We start from the raw sequence: 16,221 nt of genomic DNA, 5'->3' as shown, positions 1-16,221 counted from the left end.
TGATACTTATTTAGGCCTCCAATCACTTTTGCTGCCACTTTTTGTACCATTTGTAAAGTGCGTAGTCCAGTGTATATATTTTTTTTTTTTAAATTCCAATATACAAAGAATAGCAATTATCGATCCTTGTGAGGACCAAACACTGACTATTATTTAGATGGCTTGGGGAAATCCACTGCTTATTCTTAGGATAAGCAGCATAAAATCTGTTTTATTACTTGGGATCTAGCTAGGTACTTGGGACCTGGGTTGGCCACTGTTGGAAACAGGATACTGGGTTTGATGGACCTTCGCTCTGTCCCAGTATGGCAATTCTTATGTTCTTATGTGAGCCAAGTAGAGGATAATCAAGCCATTGTGACATCATTGATGAGGCTGGCTCTTAGGCATTGGTGGAATGAGGCACTATGACATCACACAATCTCAGCTCTGGAATGTTGCTACTCTTTGCGTTTCTGTCAGGTACTTGGGACCTGTGTTGGCCACTGTTGGAAACAGGATACTGGGTTTGAAGGACCTTCGCTCTGTCCCAGTATGGCAATTCTTATGTTCTTATGTGAGCTAAGTATAGGATAATCAAGTCATTGTGATATCACTGATGAGGTTGGATTGTAAACATTGGTGGAATGAGGCATTATGACATCACAATCTCAGCTCTGGAATGTTGCTACTCTTTGGGTTTCTGCCAGGTACTTGGGACCTGGGTTGGCCACTGTTGGAAACAGGATACTGGGTTTGATGGACCTTCGCTCTGTCCCAGTATGGCAATTCTTATTTTCTTATGTGAGCCAAGTAGAGGATAATCAAGCCATTGTGACATCACTGATGAGGCTGGCTCTTAGGCATTGGTGGAATGAGGCACTACGACATCACACAATCTCAGCTCTGGAATGTTGCTACTCTTTGGGTTTCTGCCAGGTACTTTGGACCTGGGTTGGCCACTGTTGGAAACAGGATACTGTGCTTGATGGACCTTTGCTCTATCCCAGTATGGCAATTCTTATGTTCTTATGTGAGCCAAGTAGAGGATAACCAAGCCATTGTGACATCACTGATGAGGCTGGCTCTTAGGCATTGGTGGAATGAGGCACTACGACATCACACAATCTCAGCTCTGGAATGTTGCTACTCTTTGGGTTTCTGCCAGGTACTTTGGACCTGGGTTGGCCACTGTTAGAAACAGAATATTGGGCTTGAGGGACCTTCGGTCTGTCCCAGGATGACAATTCTTATGGATAACAGTTCTGAAATCTGACATTTGTAGCACTGACTTTAATTTTATTACCAACCTCAGATAAAAAAAAAAGATCGAATACTATACTCCTCAGTGTAAGGCATTTATGCCTAATGAACTCCCCCTATTTGTCATGTTTGTCTGTTGAGTAGATTGTAAGCTCTTCTGAAAAGGGATCGTGTCTTGAATGTTCTAATGTGCAGAACCGCGTATGTCTAGCAGCGCTACAGAAATAATAATAAGTAGTAGTAGCGGCAAAGAAAGTAGCACAGAGAGAGGGACAAAGGAAATGCTTACCCCCCCCCCCCCCCCGAAAAATCAACTTCTGGCTATGCCCCTGCTCTATAAATATCCTGTTCAAACCTCCCCCATACACACCATTTCCAGCTAGCCGGTATTTTCTTAAAGCATGAACAAGGAATTCCCCCTCTTAAATGAGGGATAACCAAGGATAGACAACTCAAAACAATTAACTGTAACACACTTCGCAGAGTATGGCAGACGGGAAAAAAGAGACCCTAAGGCTTTCCTCTTCCCCAACACAACCGTCATCTGAAACTAGCATCTGTGTGAGTTCTAGACTGGACTGGAGAGACTCAAGAAAAGAAAATTGGCAGGTAAGATCTAATTTCTCCTCGCTTATTGTAAGATTTAAAAATAATAAAGAATTTGGGGAAAAAAAATATACGTGGGGATGCTGAAAAGTTCTCAGGCCAACCAAGAATGACTGGATATGGTTCAATGAATGATCTGAAACAACGTCAAAACATAGAATTTCATTTCTGCAAATTGGCACTTAACGAAATAAGATAACATAAGAACATAAGAACTGCCATCTCCGGATCAGACCCATGGTCCATCAAGTCCGGCGATCCGCACACGCGGAGGCCCAGTCAGGTATACACTCTTTTAACTACAGTGATATAATAACCCTCAGAATTTAGGAAGATCTCAGAGTATTTGTAGGACTTCCAATGAGGGCTGTTTCTAGACTCTCAGAGTCACAGCAGAATATAAGCGTCATATAAAGCTATTATTCATATTCCATACACTATCACCGGGCTCTCACATGTGTAAATGTACAAAATCCACAAATCACATTAATACAATTAATACTTTAAAAATAAATAGAAGGAAATATTTTTTTACTCAAAGAATAGTTAAGCTCTTGAATTTGTTGCCAGAGGATATAGCTACAGTGGTTAGAGTACCTGGGTTTAATAATGGTCACAAATATGTGTGTATATATATATATATATACACACACACACACACACATACATGTTCTGAGCTCTTTGGGGAGAACGGGATAGAAATGAATTAAATAAATAAAAATATATATTGCAGCTTTGTTCCACACTTGCAAACTATGCCCCTAGGAATGCCTGCGCATAGCAGATGTTTTTTTGTAAACCATATAAATACATTAAGCGATATATTAAGTAATTAATCCAATCCAAATATGCACTTTTAACAGGATGTGCTACCAGCAATTTGCTTTACATATGCAAAATCCTTTATAGCATTGCCTGGAATAAACAGTGGACCAAAAAGAATCCAGTGTTACCTGCTGGCTTTGGTACTGTAAAAGCTGCTGGAGGTTCAAGATTTTCTCTTTCCTTCTTTCGGTCATCCATTTCTTTTTTAGAGATATTGTTCTCCTAAGTAAAGGAGAAGCATGCAAAAAAGGAAAACTCATTTGAGGCTTGACTGAATGATTGCAAATTGCTACATGTTGCTACATATTTCCCATGATACTAAATGCTCAGATTAAGATCAGTGTTGTAGCTGATACAGATTGCTAGAGATGTATATATTTCTGCTCCTGTATCCAACCCCCTTAAACCCCACCTCTATATTTCTTTCTCCATTCTAATCTTCTGCCTAAATTTCTGTATAGTCCACTCTCAGCCTATACTCAAATAACTTGTATCTAAACTAAACTACTTATATTTAAACTACTGTTCTTAATCTGCTGTGTAGTCCCAATTCTTAAACTGCTGCACAGTCTCGTATGTCCAAGTATTTAAATCTACTTTATAATCTTGTATGTCCAATTCACTCCATTGTGAATATTTACTTGTAAACCGTTCTGAGCTACTGGGAGGACGGGATAAAAATCTAAATAAATATTCATACTAGGATCATTCATTCAGCAACATTCCCAATCACATAATGGAAGAAAAATCCTAGCAATACAGTTTCAAAGGCATACTATATCAGAGGAAAAATACATGTTAAATAATGAAATGTCCCATATTATGTCAGATCAAGGTACCACAGACATCCACCCCCCCCCCCCCTCGGCATCTCGGCTCCGACTAGTAACTAGTCCAGTCCAGATGTCAACATAAATACTGCATTCCTTGCTGTGCACGCCCAGAGAGATAAGCAGTTACCTTTCTCAAGTCTAATCATCTAAATATGGTTTGTGGACTTTTTTTTACAGAAATGTAAAATCCATCTGCGCTAAAAGCATCTGCTACAAATTCCACAGTTTGTGCATTCAATGAACCCAAAAAAAATCAACAACCTTTGCTCCAATATGTCACAGGTGAAGCAACTATACGCCAGTAAAAGATATCTATTATTTATGCTATGCTATAAGTGCCTATGCTTCCATATAAGATACTTAGGGGGGGGGAAACACATTTTAAATGGCCATCCTGCAGTATATGTTACTATAGGCGCAGCCACCCAAGCTACATTCGACCGGAAGTGGGCCTGACAATGCTACTATTGCTCCACGTGATCGCGCTTGCGCACGCAAATCCAATCCGCGCGGGCCCAGAGCCCGGCAACTCCATCTCCTAGCAACGGCCCATCAACTTCCCCAAACGCGCTTACCCGGCGTTCCCTTCTCTCCGCACGCGCCTGCAACCCTGCACGCGCCTCTCCCGCCCCCGCCCGGCCCGCCGCTCACCTCGGACCGGGAGCACGCATGCGCCCCGTAGCTTGGCGGGAGAAGGAGGGGGGGAGGTCGCCAAGAAGGCGGACAAAGATTGGCTGCCTCCAACTGGGCTCGCGTTGACGTCACCGCCTGCCCACGTTTTGGCGCCAAGATTCAAAGCCCTCCTCCGCCGACCGCACGCACGATTGGGCGAGCGCGCATACTGGCCGGGGGCCCCGGTCGCCCTAGCACGGCCGTAGCGGGCAGATCGATAAAGGAGGGTCTTCCCCCTCTTCGCGACAGGTGGGTGGTCACGCCGGTCCCTGGTAGCCGTACTGTCTAGGCAAGCGCAGGCGTCCCGCCGAGCGTCTCTTGCCTGTGCGAGGGGCACGCGCCTGCGCGTAAGCCACCCTCGCGAGCCGGCGTGTCAGTTTGGGGGGGGGAGGGGGAGATGCGCGCGCGCTCAAGGGCCTCCGCGCGTAGCGACGTCCCTGCCTCCCAACGGGTGCCTGCGAGGGTTGCTGGGAGGAGCCGCGGCGCACGCGCGCGCTCTGGATAGAACGTTCGGCCGGAGGCTCGTGCGCAGGCAGCACCCTCACCCGCCAGCTTGGCTGCAGGGCAGTATAAAGCGGGGGGAGCGGTCCAGGCCGGGGCTTAAACTGCTTCTGAGAGGAGTCGTCGGGTGTCTCCACCCCCCCCCCAATTCCAATAACCTCCTCAGGTATTACTATCCCACTCCCTTACAAGGATGCTCGGGGGGTAGGTGCATGGGTGACCCACGTGGCCCCGGTTTGAAGAGATTAAACCTGGGAAGTGAGACGCAAAGGGCGGGGTGGGCAAGGTTTATCTTCCTAGGCTCGGTTTTAGACTTTCTGAATCGGAGTGCAAGGAGTTATTCTGGTTCTTCCCCTCTCCCCCCCCCCCCCCATCCTAGAATTGGCCTAGGTCTGAATACTATTGAGGAAAGCAAATCTTTGGGTTTGCAGCCCCCCCCCCCCCAGGTCTAGGGAGACAAGTAAGGCCTATTTCGGTCTAATGTGATTTGATACGATCTTTCTTATTCATTTTTTTTATAGCAATATTGGTTAAAATGGAGTCTCAGGTAATTTTACCTGCAGGGTATAGTTGCATTAGGTAGCAGACAACAGGGAGGGTGCTAAAGCACTGGGAGGAACTTAAGGTCGGCTTAAGCTGTGGCATGCACAATCTCTGTATTACATTGCCTTCCTTTTTTCTTAAGTATTTAGTGTACCCAAATATAATTCACCTTGAGCTACTATTAAAAAGGTATGAGCAAGAAAAGCTAATCGCCACACAAAACATGAAGGAAGAAGTAGGCTCCTTTTCCTTCTAGGCCTTTTTATGGTTTGGTGAATTGTGTGGCTCTTTGCCCTAGCTATTTATTATTTATTTATTGCTAGTTCTATAGTATTTTTAAACTTAAGACAAAGAGGGTTTTTAATATAATTTGTAGAAGGGGGCAGTGTCCTTTCTAAGACTTTTGCACACCATGCTGTCGGAAGTGCAGCCCTGCTTCCAGCTCCTGAGGATGGGGCTGGTGGGCACCCCTGGCTCAGCAAGCCCAGTTTCCCAAGATCTGTACACCTTCCGGCCAGAGACCCCACACTGTGTCTTCCGTTTGGGACGGCGGCCTGACGTCTGTGATGTGCTGCTGGTTTCTGAGAAAAACCCAGACCTGATCTCCCAGGTCCATGCAGAGATCCATGCAGAGAGGGAGGAGAGTGGAAGTGGAGACTGGAGAGTTTACATCGTGGACTGCAGCAGACATGGTAAAGAACAACCTTTCAGTTTTCATTCTCTTTTCCTTTGCAAAAGAATTGAGATCTGTTTGGGCTGGGTCCCTCATGCTGTGTGAAAGAGGCCAGCATTTTGCTTGGGCCTTCATCCTCCATGCTATGTGAAAGGTTTGGATTCGAAGTTTTGAATACCGTATTTTTCGCTCCATAAGACACACTTTTCCCACCCCCTGTACCTTGATGTAATCCTGGCAGTCCAGCGCTACATTGGCAGGCCTCCCTGATGGACGGCCGCCAGAGTCCCTATTTGCCAGGCAGGTGCAAGCCCCGAGCGTGCCTGCCTGGTCCCGTGCCGCCGCCTGAATGGTGTTGGTTCGGCCCAGCACTGCATCGGTAGGCTCTCCCATCTTCCGCGGAAGTGAAAGGCGGGCGCCAGCCCCAAGCACGTCTGCCTGGTCCTGCACTGCTGCCCAAATGGTGCTGTTGGTTCTCGCAAGACTCGCAGGAGCTGACAACACCATTCGAGCGATGGCACGAGACCAGGCAGGTGTGCTCGGGGCTCGCAATCTGCCTTTCACTTCCAGCGCAGATGAGGATGCCTGCCGATGAAGCGCTAGACTGAGCTGACACCATTCGGGTGGCGGCATGAGAACAGACAGACACACTCGGGCTTGCGCCTGCCTCTCACTGCCACAGCAGATGGGGACTTGGGTGGCTATCCACCAGGGGAGGCTGCCGATGCAGCGCTGGACCGCCAGGATTGCATCAAGGTACCAGGGGGGTGGGGGGATGTTTAAATACCAGGATAACCATCTAGGGAGGGAGGGATGTAAAAAAGTACAGGGGGTATTATTAAAAAAAGGTACTGAGGGGGGTACGTAGGGAGTATGGGGGACGATTTATGGTACTGGGGGGCATGTGGTGGGTATGGGGGATGATTTAGGGTATGTGAGGGGTATGGGGCCTGCCTGCCAGTCACTAAGCTACTAGGCCTGCCTACCCTGTGCCCTGTTCCTGCCTACCACTAGACCACCAGAGGGGGGACAGGGTACAGAGCCTGGCAGGGAGGGGGGAACAGGGTGCAGAGCCTGACAAGGAGTATGGGGTTGGGTACAGAGCCTGGCAAGGAGAATTTGGTTCAGAATGTGTTTGCTTTGTTTTGTTTTTTTTTTCTTGTTTTCCTCCTCTAAACCTAGGGTGCATCTTATGGTCAGGTGCGTCTTATGGAGTGGAAAAATATAGTATGTTTAAAATCTAAGTAGTTGGCACAAAGGGGGTTTCCCTTCCCAGAAGGACTTATGTTTCAGTGGCTACGTTAACTCTGTGTATTCACATTTTAATATATGTATTTATTTCTTACTGTCAGTGAGGCTTATTTACTAATCATGCAAGCTAATTGCTAATATTGGATACAAACAGGAGCAACTGCCCTCAACGGTGAACAGCAAATACAACAAAAGTGACCAATCGGTGTGCAGTCTCTTTATTGGTAAATAGACTTGCAATAGAGCTGCAGTTTATTATGGTATGTATTGAAGTTCTCTTGGAAATTACAAGACTCCTGAGGCAACACGATAGTGTTGAATCTATTTACCAATAGAGAGACTGAACACCGAATCTATTTACCAATAAAGAGACTGAACACCAATTGGTCACCTTTGTTGTTGTATTTACAGCTAATTGCTAATATACATTTATTTTTAAAATTTATATATCCTCTAACATTGAGGCACATTAGTAACTCTAGTCAAGAGTGTTGTTCCAAAGGCAGTGGTATATTAATTGGCTCTCCATAGGTAACAAGAAAGGTACTTTATTTGACCCTCACAATCTAAGGCCATCTTTTACTTAGCCGCGGTAGAGGTTTCTACCATGGCCTGGAATACTAAATGCTCCAGCACTGCTCAGACACTCGTAGAATTCCTATGAGCCTCGGAGCATTTAGAACTCCAGGCTGCGGTAGAAACCTCTAGTAAAAGAGGGCCTAAGTTTTTGTACCTGGAACAACAGAGGTTTTAAGTGACTTGCCTTCAGTCACAAGAATGTCGGTGAGAGACCAGCCTTGGGCTTGGGCTTGAGCTTGAGCTATGATCAGTTTAAGATATAATATGAAAGTAACCCAACCATGTGGATTTTTGCAGGACCTATATGTATTTCAGTTGGGGTTTTTAAAAATTATTATTTTAATTTGTGCATTTTGAGCACAAAAAAATAAATAACAGTGTACAGTGATTGGCAAGAAAGTTGTCAGCTTAACAACCAGCTGATGTGACTAAGTTGAAACTGTGCGGTTGAACAGCACAAGTAATTTACCTGATTAACTTTACAATTTTATTTAAGATAATGTGAAACCTGTGCCAGTTAACTTATGCCAGGGGTGCCCACACCTGCGAGCTACTTTTAAAATGACCAAGTCAAAATGATCTACCAACAATAAAATTTTAAAAAAACACAAAGCACACTGTACGCTGAGAAAATGTTAATTATCATTCCTATTCCGGGTTTTTTTCAAAGAGGTCAAGGCAGATGACTCTATGCACTGTCACCTCAGTAACAACCATACAAAAATAGACAAATATACCCCCTCCCTTTTTACTAAATACAATAGCAGTTTTTAGCGCAGGGAGCTGCGCTGAATGCCCCGCGCTTCTCTCAACACTCATAGGCTCCCTGTGCTAAAAAAACGCTATTATGGTTTAGTAAAAGGGGGGCCATAGTGCAAAATATAGACAGCAGATATAAATTCAGACACATTTTGATCACTAAATTGAAAATAAAATCATTTTTCCTACCTTGTTTGGTGATTTCATGAGTCTCTGGTTGCACTTTCTTCTTCTGATTGTGCATCCAATCTTTCTTCCCTTTTTTCAGCCTTTAGGCTTCCTCTCCTTCAGACCTCATTCCCTCCCCCAACTTTTTCTTCCTTTCTCCCTGCCCTTTCTTTCTCCCTGCCTCCCTTTCTTTTCTTTATCTCGTCATGCCCCCTTTCTTTTTTTCTGTTTCTCTTTTTTCCTTCTGTCTCCCTGCCTGCCCCCTTTCTTTTTTTCTCCCTACCCTCCACCATGCCACTGCTACCATCATCTAGGAACAGGCCCCAAGCCGCCGCCATCGGGTAACAGGCTCCAAAGCCGCCACCGCTGCCGCACCAAGCTATCTCTGCTTCCCTGCGGGCTGACCAGCATTCCTCTCCCCGATGTCAATTCTGCCGTCGTAAAGGAAGTTCCGCCCAGCCAGGCAGCGATTGGCTGGTCCGAACTTCTTCTCCAACGGCAGAATTGACGTCGGGGAGAGGAAGACTGATCGGCCCGGTAGATCGCCAAGGCAAAGTGAGTTTGATTGACTCACTTTGCCCTGGCGATCTACCGGTCGATCGCGATCGACCTATTGGGCACCACTGAGTTATGCCGTCTCCCTCTTATCGCCAAAGCCCCTCCCTCTCTTCTCATAGCTGTAGGCTAGACATTGACTAGCCAAAAGTTACATATCATCTGGCCACAGAATTTTCAAGTACAAATTTTGCAGTTAACTCTGAATGTTTCCTGATATATTGGGATTGATATGCAAAATGATTTGTGCAATTCTTGTCAGTCTTGTGGATTTATTTCCTGATGTGTCAGCTTTAGCAGAGCCAAGTGACTCATAAGCACATAAGCATTGCCTCTGCCGGGTCACACCAGGGATCCATCGTGTCCAGCAGTCCCCACCTGCGGCGGCCCCCCTGATCCGTGACCTGTCATTGGACCTTACCTCCCCATGCTTCAGATATAATCATTAGCTGTGAAACTGTATTTGATGGTGAGACATCGCTTTACCCTTGTGCCCAAATTGGAAAGCTAGATAAACTGATTTATTTGCACTATGTTTCTTCATACAAAATTTCGAGGTAGTTTACTTAAAATTTGATGAGAACAGAGAAAAAGAATAGCATACACTAGCACCTTTTCAAATCAACAACCCACATTCTCCGTTATAGTCCTTCAAATGCCTGAAAACAAAAATGGGTTTTGGGACTGAGGTTGCTATCTGAATTTTACCAGGGATATTAAGATGTTGTGGAAGTGCTAGTGTCGGTGCCAAGTGCTAAAATGAGTAATTGGCATGTGTGCTTCAGTCTAGCATTAATCATCATTATTAGAGTTATGTTGCATAGATGTTGCCCAGACCAAAAGTGATCTCTCTATTGAAAACTCTGAGCTTCTGATCCAAACAGACACTGGGTGAACTGGTTTTGTCAGCTGCCTGGCTTCCTTGTTGCTACATGTCTTGCCAGGATGTTTTGTACTACTTGGCATAACTACGAGTCCTTGCGGTTTGTGCAGTCTTTTTAAACTTTACAGTGGATATGTCATTCCTTCCCCTCCCAGTGACACACCTCTGCTGGCTAAACAGGAATCTGCCTTGTCCCTTATCCTTTCCTTACACCTAGACCTAGCTGGGCTGTCAACTAAGCAACTGTGGAAGAGAAGCTGTGATGGTGAGACCAATAGATCTTTGCTCCATAATCCCAGAGCTTAGTGCCAGATGTACTGAGCAGTGATACCTGCAGATGCAAACTCTAATTCCATCCTACCACCAGCTCTCACTTTGATAGCCTTGCAGTAACAACAGAGTTGACACGTACAGGGCCAAATTCCAGGACTGCTGCTTAAAAGAATTGGAATGCAGAGTATTCTCGTTAGTAGTAAAATCTTTGTCCAGTGGATTAATTTTTCTTTAATGTCTTCCCTTTAACTTCTCTCCCTCAGGCACTTATGTTAATGATGTCCGTGTACATCGTAGCATTCGGGTGGAGCTATCAGACAGTGATATGGTGATTTTTGGCCACAAAGAGGCTGAGAAGATCCCTGAGGGAACACCGACCCTGCAGCAGCAGGAAGAGCCAGAGTTCTACTTCATGTTCCAGAAGGTTCGGCTTTGCCCACGGGACTTTGACGCCATCACTACACCCAAAACGCTGGACTCCAGCGGTGGCGGTATTGGAGGCGGCTGCTTCAAACCTGTACCATTTACGGACAGGCGCACAAAGGATTTCAAAAAGTTCCCATCAGGGGCTACTCTGATACTCAACTCAATTGGCAGTATCAGCAAGCTAAAGCCACAGCCACTGACTTTCTCTCGCACCTGGAGGGAAGCGCCTCACTTGGAGCGTGAAGAGGCAGTAGAATCTCCCCGGTCTACCCTGCCACTGCCTAAAGGGGACACAATGAACCAGAAAGCAGCAGTGGCGGCACATAGCCGGCGCAAATCGGTGCATACGGTCCTGCCAGAACTGGAGGATGAAGTCCAGGGACTGGAGGAGCCAGCAGTGCAAAGGAGGAAACGGCTCTGCAGGTCGGAGTCTGAAGTGGAGCTGGTACACTGCCGCCGGATGCCAGGCCCTGCAGCCCGTGGAGGAGGGAGCAGCTACAAAAGGAGGCTAGGGGATAGCAGAAAGAATGAGCGGCACCGAGAGGGAACACCACAAGCTCTACAAGTGACACCTGGCCGGTGAGTAGATGGCAAAGGAGAGAATAACTTTTAGGAATCTGCCTGATGCTAAGCCAGTGGCCAGAGACGAGTGCTTGTCCAGGCTTTTCTTGCACATGGTCTCCTGGTTACCAAACAGGCCAGGCTTAGAATGATGAGAATATTTACATTCTGAAATGCCAGTTTGTTTTGCACTTCTGTTTGACACATTCTTGTTTCTGTAGGGTGTTGTCTGATTTGGCTGTTACTCAATATAGATGTTATTACTCAGTGGATTTTCTTGTTTTCAAAAGCTTATCTTCAAGAGATCTGTTTATTACAGCGTTGCCCAAGATATGGCCTATTGGCTTCCTCTGCAGCCCACCAACTGTACCAAAGAGGGGTAGAGGCTGAAAGCTGATTCTTCAGCACCCTTTTTCTCAAGGAAACTGAACTGCATGATGTCCGAATTCCTACTTTCTTGCAAGACTTGGGGAAAGCAGGATGGGAATTGCAGACACTGGAAAGTCAGCTTCTGGCACCTTGCAGCTATGGTAGTAACCAGGGTGGGAGAGTGGAGATTGCAAGCAAGCCAAGATGCCAGATTGGGTAGTGGACTGTGGAAATCTGGCTGGAGAGTGGGAGGGGTTGAGATGGAGAACGGGGTGGATGTGTTTGTGAAATGAGACATGCTGGGTTGTTGGTGGGGGATGAGGAGCACTGGCGTAGCAGAGATAGGGGGTACCTGGGGCAGTGGTGCCCTCCTCTTCACATACCCCCACTCCTTCCGTGCCCCCTCATGCCACATTCATGCCCTCCCTTCCCAGCCCCTTACCTCTTTAAATCTTAGCCAGAGCAAGCAGCTGCTCGCACCGGCATTGACTCTCCCTCTGGTGTTACTTCCTGACCCCGTGACCCAGAAGTGATTTCAGAGGGAGCTAGGCCGGTGTGATCAGCAGACCAGAGTAATTGCTTACGCTGATGAAGATTTAAAAAGGTGGGAATGGGAAGGGAGGGCACGAACGTGATGTGGGGGTGCAGAGAGGTACCAGCGCCCCACCAAGATGGCACCCAGGGCAGTCTGCCCCCACCCTGGTTTATTATGTCACTGGTGAGGAGGTGTAAAAAAAAAACCAAAAAAAACAGAACTTGGTAGGGATAACCTATTCTCCCTTTCCTTCAGTGTGTCTGAACTTCCTTTTCCTCTCACCATGTTTGAAATCCCTTTTCAAAGCATCACAAAATAAGTTATGCTGCTACACTAAGCAAGTTGTAAATCTGATTTTTCACCTTTAAGGTTTGTTTTTTATGATATTAAAACTATATAAAGGTTGGCTGTCTAATATTCTGAAAATTATTCTCTGGTCCCCCCCCTAAATGAGGAGAAAATTTCACTTGAAGTACCATTCTGCAAAGGTTGGACAACCCTGGCCTAGAAATTGTCACCAACCTTTGTCATTAATGTTTGGTACATCCAGTGCAGATTAAACATTCTGCTCTTGCTTCTTGCCACTTTTTCTCAATAATTTTCTCTCTTGTCTTTCCTCTCCTTTCAGTAGTTTCTGTATTTGGTGACTGGTGTTCCTCTACTGTTCTTGATCATGAGTTATCCTTTGTCCTCTCTGGCCCTTACAGGAAGCGCCGTGGCCGCCCACGAAAGCACCCGCTACGTGAGACCTGCCAGGTCTTCTCTCAGACCCTCTTTGCGGCAGAGCCCTGTGCAGCTGATAGATGCCGCCTTCCCCAAGATGACACTGTGGCCTGGGTGCAGTGTGACGACTGTGATTCCTGGTATCATGTCGCATGTGTGGGCTGCAGTTACAGTGCTGTAAAGGATTCAGAATTCCGCTGTGGCTGCACATAAACATGGCCGCTACATGAGATTTCCTGAGACCTGCACTGTGAGGGATGAGCCTTTGGCCCTGGAGAAGAGCTGGAAGTAAATTCTATCCTTACAGCTTCAGTGGGGGGGGGGGGGGGTTACAGTTCCAGTGAAGCTTCGGTGCTCTTTCAGGGCCTATTAAACCCCCACTTTTGCACAACTGTGACCTCCAGTGAGGCCTGACTTCTGAGCCATACTCAAAATTAAAAATGGCCTCTTGTGATTTAGAGCTGTTACAGTAAGAATACACAGAGCTGGCTGTGGAAGATTTGGTCATTTTAAAACAAAGGGATTCAGCATGGAGGCCTTTGAATCTAAGTGAGGACAATGAAAGCAAACCTCTGCTCTTCTAGAGGTGAGAAGAAAGCTGTGAGCAAGATCACAGAAAAATCAATTTGGTCTTTATTGCTGCTTCATCTGGCGCTTTTTATCAGGGAGTTTATAATACTTAAAAAGAATTTCAAATGGACAAAAAAGAGTAAAATCTGTTTTTCTTCCCTATTCACCTCCCCCCCCTCTACTGTGGCACTGCCTCGTGGACTATATTTTGTGGAAGTGGATGAACTGTGCATTGTAACCATTCCCCATGCCTAGAAGAAAGCCTGCTTTAAAAGTTCTAGAAGCCAAACTAACGCTGCCTGTGCCCATACTGTGCATTCCCTGTTCCTCTCAAAAGCCAAAATGAAACCCCTTCAACTTGAAGCCAATGCCTAGACTTGACTCTTGATTTGTAATAACGGAGGTGGGGAAACCTTGAATTCATTCTTATGTGCTCTGATTCTGGTACCAAACATAATCTTGTCTCAATTACTTGCTTAGTAGGTTGCCTCCCCCATCAACCATCAAGCTTCTGTTATTTTAGAATGCATTTATTTGTCCATTGATTACTCCCCCCTCCCCTTTTTACAAAACCAGCGTGATTTTTAGCGCCAGCTGCAGTGGTATCAGCTCTTGACGCTCAGGAGTTCTTTGAGCGTCGGAGCTGTTGCCAGCACTAAAAACCACACTATGGTTTTGTTAAAAAAAAAAAAAAAAGGAGAGGGTTTGAGTATATTGTCATAATTTAGTCCTCTGGTGTGAAGTTTCTTTATTTTTGTGAAAGAGGCGGTTCCCTGAGCTCTGTGTAAAGCATTTAACTGCTGCCTGTGTGTGTTGAAATAGTGTGCAGAGCTTTTACCGCTAAGAAATTAGTTTAAAAAGATACATCAAACGGGGCCAATTAAATACGTTTAATCGCTGCAGGGTTGAAGTGGAATCGGAGATGTAGGTATATTGGGGGGTTTTCTGGTTTTGTGTGATGGAATCCTTTAGTTTGTCATCGCGGATCAGTGCAATTGACTTGTTTTAAGAACTTTAGGTTACGTTCACTAGCTAATGCGATTTCTAATTCTAACACATGCTACAGAAAAATGCTGTTTTATCTGTGCTCCAGTGTCACTTTGATAACTGAATGTCTACTGCAACTGGATTTGAGCTTGGTGCCCTGGAGCCAGCCCCATGCACAAAGACGGCATTCAAAGGCCTTACTTATACACAAGGACATCAGCTACAAGAAGCACACCCTCTCAGCTTTTGTGTCTGTGTCATTCTGCAATAGCTGTCTACTGCGTACACAGCCAGTATCCAAAGAGATGAGAGACGGGGGTGGTTCATACTGCTAAGAGAATGGAAGCCAGCCTACCATGCTTCTTTGGCATATATTAATGGCTCAGGGTTTTCTGATGTGAAGGTTTAAAAACAAAAGCAATAAACCTTTTTTTCTATTTATGTTTAAATCTTTTTATTGATAATGCAAATGGAGCCATATCGCACGAACAATACAAACTTTTCTTTTGGCTCTAAACAAAACTGCATTTTGTCATTGGAGACAGGGTTAGAAAGTGACTTTCTTTTCATGAGAAGTGTGCCACTCATTGCTATGTCTGCGTGATCATCTCATGCCACGGTACAGATGCAGCTAAGAATTTAAACCACCAAAACCTCTAACCCCTTTTTTTCTATTTCAAGCACAAGGTTTGTGTTTATTTCTTGTGGGTAATGTGGTTGTTGGTTTTTCTTCATGGCACAAAGAATTGGGCTCAGATGGTGAATCCTTTCATTTCCAGGTGCTCAAACCATTCATTTCCCCTGTATTTCTTACCCAGAAACTGGTACAACTACAGTGAGCTTGGCCATGCATTGCTAACACCTCCCAAAGGAGTTGCGGTTTATGCTTGTTCATATGCTTCAATATGTTGAGATAAGTCGGTCCAGAAGCTATAGGTCAGGGATCTCAAAGTCCCTCCTTGAGGGCCGCAATCCAGTTGGGTTTTCAGGATTTCCCCAATGAATATGCATGAGATCTCCAGGATTTCCCCAATGAATATGCATTGAAAGCAGTGCATGCACATAGATCTCATGCATATTCATTGGGGAAATCCTGGCGATCTCATGCATATTCATTGGGGAAATCCTGGCGATCTCATGCATATTCATTGGGGAAATCCTGGAGATCTCATGCATATTCATTGGGGAGATCCTGGAGATCTCATGCATATTCATTGGGGAGATCCTGGCGATCTCATGCATATTCATTGGGGAGATCCTGGCGATCTCATGCATATTCATTGGGGAGATCCTGGAGACCTCATGCATATTCATTGGGGAAATCCTGAAAACCCGACTGGATTGCGGCCCTCAAGGAGGGACTTTGAGACCCCTGCTCTAGGTGATACCCTTTTACTTGTCCAGGTTCCTCCAGTGTAGGAGTGGGTAACCACAAACCTTGCGGGCCATAACCTAGTTGGGTTTTCAAAATTTCCGCAATGAATGTACATGAGATTAATTTGTTTGGGCTGCTTCCATTGCATGCAAATTAATCTCAGGTATATTCATTGTGGAAACCTGATTGGGTTGTGGTCTTAATAGACTAATGGTCCATTTAGCCCAGTATCTTTGTTTCCAGTAGTGACCAATCCAGGTCACAAATACCTGGCACAGCCCCAAATAGTAGCAACATCACATGCTATTGATC

The 16,221-nt window shown here is 45.6% G+C and overlaps 2 protein-coding genes across 5 annotated transcripts in view; one reads left to right on the top strand and one right to left on the bottom strand.

Moving 5' to 3' along the window:
* CCHCR1 (coiled-coil alpha-helical rod protein 1) overlaps positions 1–4,284 on the bottom strand; it is a 62,514-nt gene extending 58,230 nt beyond the window's left edge. The window contains exons 1-2 of one of the 4 annotated variants that reach the window (XM_033916292.1): positions 4,158–4,284; positions 2,802–2,895 (exon numbers count right to left, since the gene is read on the bottom strand). In XM_033916292.1, the coding sequence (XP_033772183.1) occupies positions 2,802–2,871 (70 nt within the window). In that variant the 5' untranslated portion in view covers positions 2,872–2,895; positions 4,158–4,284. The other 3 variants (XM_033916290.1, XM_033916291.1, XM_033916293.1) reach the window with 3 other exon arrangements.
* A 56-nt stretch (positions 4,285–4,340) lies between these two features.
* Positions 4,341–14,975, top strand: TCF19 (transcription factor 19). Its single transcript, XM_033916294.1, has 3 exons — positions 4,341–5,914; positions 10,627–11,368; positions 12,962–14,975. The coding sequence occupies exons 1-3, from the start codon at positions 5,635–5,637 to the stop codon at positions 13,188–13,190; spliced, it is 1,251 nt and encodes a 416-aa protein (XP_033772185.1). The 5' UTR covers positions 4,341–5,634; the 3' UTR covers positions 13,191–14,975.
* Positions 14,976–16,221: the final 1,246 nt, after the last annotated feature.

This window comes from Geotrypetes seraphini, chromosome 12 (genome assembly GCF_902459505.1).
Source record: "Geotrypetes seraphini chromosome 12, aGeoSer1.1, whole genome shotgun sequence".
NCBI classification, from domain to species: Eukaryota; Metazoa; Chordata; class Amphibia; order Gymnophiona; family Dermophiidae; genus Geotrypetes; species Geotrypetes seraphini.
This window is presented reverse-complemented; position numbering and strand designations above follow the sequence as displayed.